This window comes from Tupaia chinensis, unplaced genomic scaffold (assembly GCF_000334495.1).
Source record: "Tupaia chinensis unplaced genomic scaffold, TupChi_1.0 Scaffold000486_1, whole genome shotgun sequence".
Classification (NCBI taxonomy): Eukaryota; Metazoa; Chordata; class Mammalia; order Scandentia; family Tupaiidae; genus Tupaia; species Tupaia belangeri.
In genome coordinates this window covers 355,645-358,830 of record NW_006159998.1, presented here as the reverse complement: position 1 = coordinate 358,830, position 3,186 = coordinate 355,645, and the positions used below count along the sequence as shown (strand labels likewise).

Sequence of the window (3,186 nt, the reverse complement as noted above, 5' to 3'; positions counted from 1 at the left end):
TGCTACAATCCCTTCTCCTCCATTCTCCTCCTGGGATATTGGGTGCAAATACACAAGCCTGGCATTGTTTTCAAACAACCAGGTCCGTATTCAAACAATGGATAACCGGCTGATCATGTGGGTGTCCAGTGATGTAACCACTACACTATCTGCTGGCCCCTAGGAAAATATTTTAATTAAAAAAAAGTAGGCTTGAACTAGACCTTGTTAGAAATTAACAATTGTATTTAGTTCCCATTTTTAGCCAAGCAATCACAGAAATGAAGGAATCCTTTCCCTGGTAATTAAATCCCATAAAGCCTTCTTTACATCCTTATTCCGGAGGCTATAGATCAGAGGATTCAGCATGGGGATCACTACTGTGTAGAACACAGAAACCACTTTGTCTTGATTCAGAGAGTAGCTGGTACTGGGTCTCAGATAAGTATAGATGGCAGTGGCATAGAACAGAATTATGGCTGTCAGGTGAGAGGCACAGGTTGACAAAGCTTTGTGCCTTCCCTCTCCTGAATGCATACGAAAGATGGAGAAGAGAATGTAGGAGTAGGAGGTTAGGATGACCAGTAGAGTCCCAACCATATTTACTCCAGCAAAAGTTGAAAGGATGCTTTCTTCCAGGTGTGTGTCAGAACATGAAAGCTTGAATAGTGGGGGGTTATCACAGAAGAAGTGATGGATGATATTGGAGCCACAGAAGGGCAAGCTGCTCACATAACTTGTGTGGAACATGGAGTTCAACAATCCTGCTGTAAAAGCTCCAGCTGCCATTTTCAGGCAGACCGTTCTGGACATGATCATGGTGTAGAGCAGTGGGTTGCATATGGCCACGTAACGGTCATAGGCCATTAAACCAAAGAGGATGCATTCTGTTGTTGCCAGGGCAATAAAGAAGTACATCTGCAGGAAGCAGCCAGCAAAGGAGATGGTTTTCTTCTCTGATAATAAATCAACTAGCATTTTGGGGGTGATGGTGGATGAATAACAAATGTCAGCAAAAGACAGGTTAGCCAGGAAGAAATACATGGGGGTGTGAAGTCTGGGATCAATTCTGATTAAGAGGATCATCCCAACATTCCCCAAAGCTGTAAGTGTGTAAATCACCAAAAAAATCAAAAAGAGAATAATCTGTAGCTCCATTGTATCTGCTAACCCCAACAAGATGAATTCAGTCAGTAAGGTGTAATTTTTTGTGGTCATTTATTACAGATATATTTTGTTTAAACTTTGTACTAGATAAAAAGTATTTCTCCCTCTAGAAGTCTGCAGAAAAAAAGAAGTGTTAATTAGAATAACACATGAAAAAGTAAGCTGGAACAATATACCATAGTAAATAGACTGGATAAAAGAGGTAGAGGACAAATTGATAAAAATTGTTATTGAGTGGGAACCAGCAGTTAGCGTAATGGCTATGTCGCTGGACTCCCACGTAGTCTACCACGGTTCACGTCCCGGATCTGGTGGCTTAAAACTCACGCCGGGTGCGTGTGCGTGCGTGCCCAAGATCCCGAGAGGAGAATGGAGGAGAAAGGATTGCGGCGTGACCATCCCCCCTGGGGGGTGATTTCTCGCTTTCTGTCTCTGTCTCTCTCTGTCTTCCTTTAAATATGGACTTTGAACTTTCTCTTGCTCATTTTCTCTCTTGACTTCTTCAGTTGTTCTGGGCTCTCATAACTTTTTCCAAATTTAATGTTTCCCAGCAAGCCCCGAAGTTCAGAAAGATGTTTCTTGGTCAGAATCATGGTCATGGTCAACCAGCCATAGGACTATTACTACACTTGCCATAGTCTTCAGCTTTAAAATTTTCTTGGACCAATTGGTGGCATGATGGTTAAGGTAGCTGGATACGACATGGCTGACTGTGCAGTTTGAGTCTTGAACCTAGAGGCCTGAGAAAGAGGCCAGGTGTGTGCACAAGCATCCTCAAAGTCCCAGAATGAGAGCTGGAGAAGAAGGGATTGCAGTGTGACCATCCCCCATAGGGCTGTTTTTCAATTTTCCTCTCTCAATCTCCCTCTGGAGAGTACACATGCCCTTTAGCAAATTAAAAACAAACAAAAAATTCTCCTCTTACCTACCTGGAATCATTTTTCTAAGATGTATTTTTGTTTTTCTACAATGTATATTGGGTTAGATAATGGTGAAGGATAGTGTCCAAAACAGGGAACTTCAATGCTTTGGCAAAGAACATTCTACAAGTATTTGTTTATTCAGTGCATAAAGGCAGTGCTGAGGAGACTCTGCTTTCCATCAATCCTTTCCTGTCACTCTATAGTTCCTCACTACCTCTCCCTTACTGTGACCTGGTCATTTATTCTCAATGACAAGTGCAGGTCTGCCTCCTGCCCAGTAAACCCTGAGGAAGTAGCAGTACCTCTAGGTCCTCCTGGCCTGCCTCAGTGAGTCCCCTACCCACTTTAAGGATCCTGGCAACAACCAATCACCTTAAACTAGGGAGGGTGAATATGGAACTGTCTTGACTCTGAGAGCCGTATTTTTGTTCCTGGATGGCTATATTTTTGTCCCCAGATGTTTTCAAGTCAGCTGGTAGTTCCACGGTCAGGAACATGGAAGGCAGCATTCCCTCAACAGATTCTCTTTGCATTTCACTGTAGTTCTGTGTTTAAATACTACAACTGCCTTTTGGTAGTAAATATTTTAAGTGAAATACTAACTAATACTGTGTCTATAATTTCTAATACTGCGTCTATAATTTTAGGAAACACAGCAATTTCCAAAAGTTTAGGTTACTTAACTTCATATGCCGACACAGTGTTCATTGAGCTTACAGATGTGCCAACGGAGAAATGTGGCCAGGAACACCTTGCACGTCAGCTATCTGAGGTGTCACAACGTGCAGTGCATACTGATGGGCCATTCTTTGTTAGATCGAGTGACAGTCTCTGCCCAGCCTGTGTGTAAAAATAGGCTGAATCTATAGCATTTCATGTGATCTCTAGTTAAACAGAAGTTTTTTGTTTCTTTGTTTTATCTTCAATTCATCACACACTAATATTTTTATGGAATATACTCATAATGAAATACTGCAAAAGTAAAATAAAAAATGGAAGACACACAGGATATATTAGAGTCAAAATACATAAAAGTGCTTTCAAATTTTCATAAAAGTTTTCAAATATTTACTCTGAACTTCTGTACTGACCTCCTCCCAGATCATTGGTAAGCAGA

The 3,186-nt window shown here is 41.4% G+C and overlaps 1 protein-coding gene across 1 annotated transcript; it reads right to left on the bottom strand.

Annotated features, from left to right (window-relative positions):
• Positions 1-252: 252 nt before the first annotated feature.
• On the bottom strand, positions 253-1,197 carry LOC106735700 (olfactory receptor 5F1). Its single transcript, XM_014590823.1, has one exon. It carries the CDS (start codon positions 1,195-1,197, stop codon positions 253-255), a length of 945 nt encoding a protein of 314 aa, XP_014446309.1.
• Positions 1,198-3,186: the final 1,989 nt, after the last annotated feature.

Coding starts and splice junctions, on each gene's coding strand:
- LOC106735700 (XM_014590823.1), bottom strand. CDS start 1,197: ATGACCACAAAAAATTACACCTTACTGACTGAATTCATCTTGTTGGGG.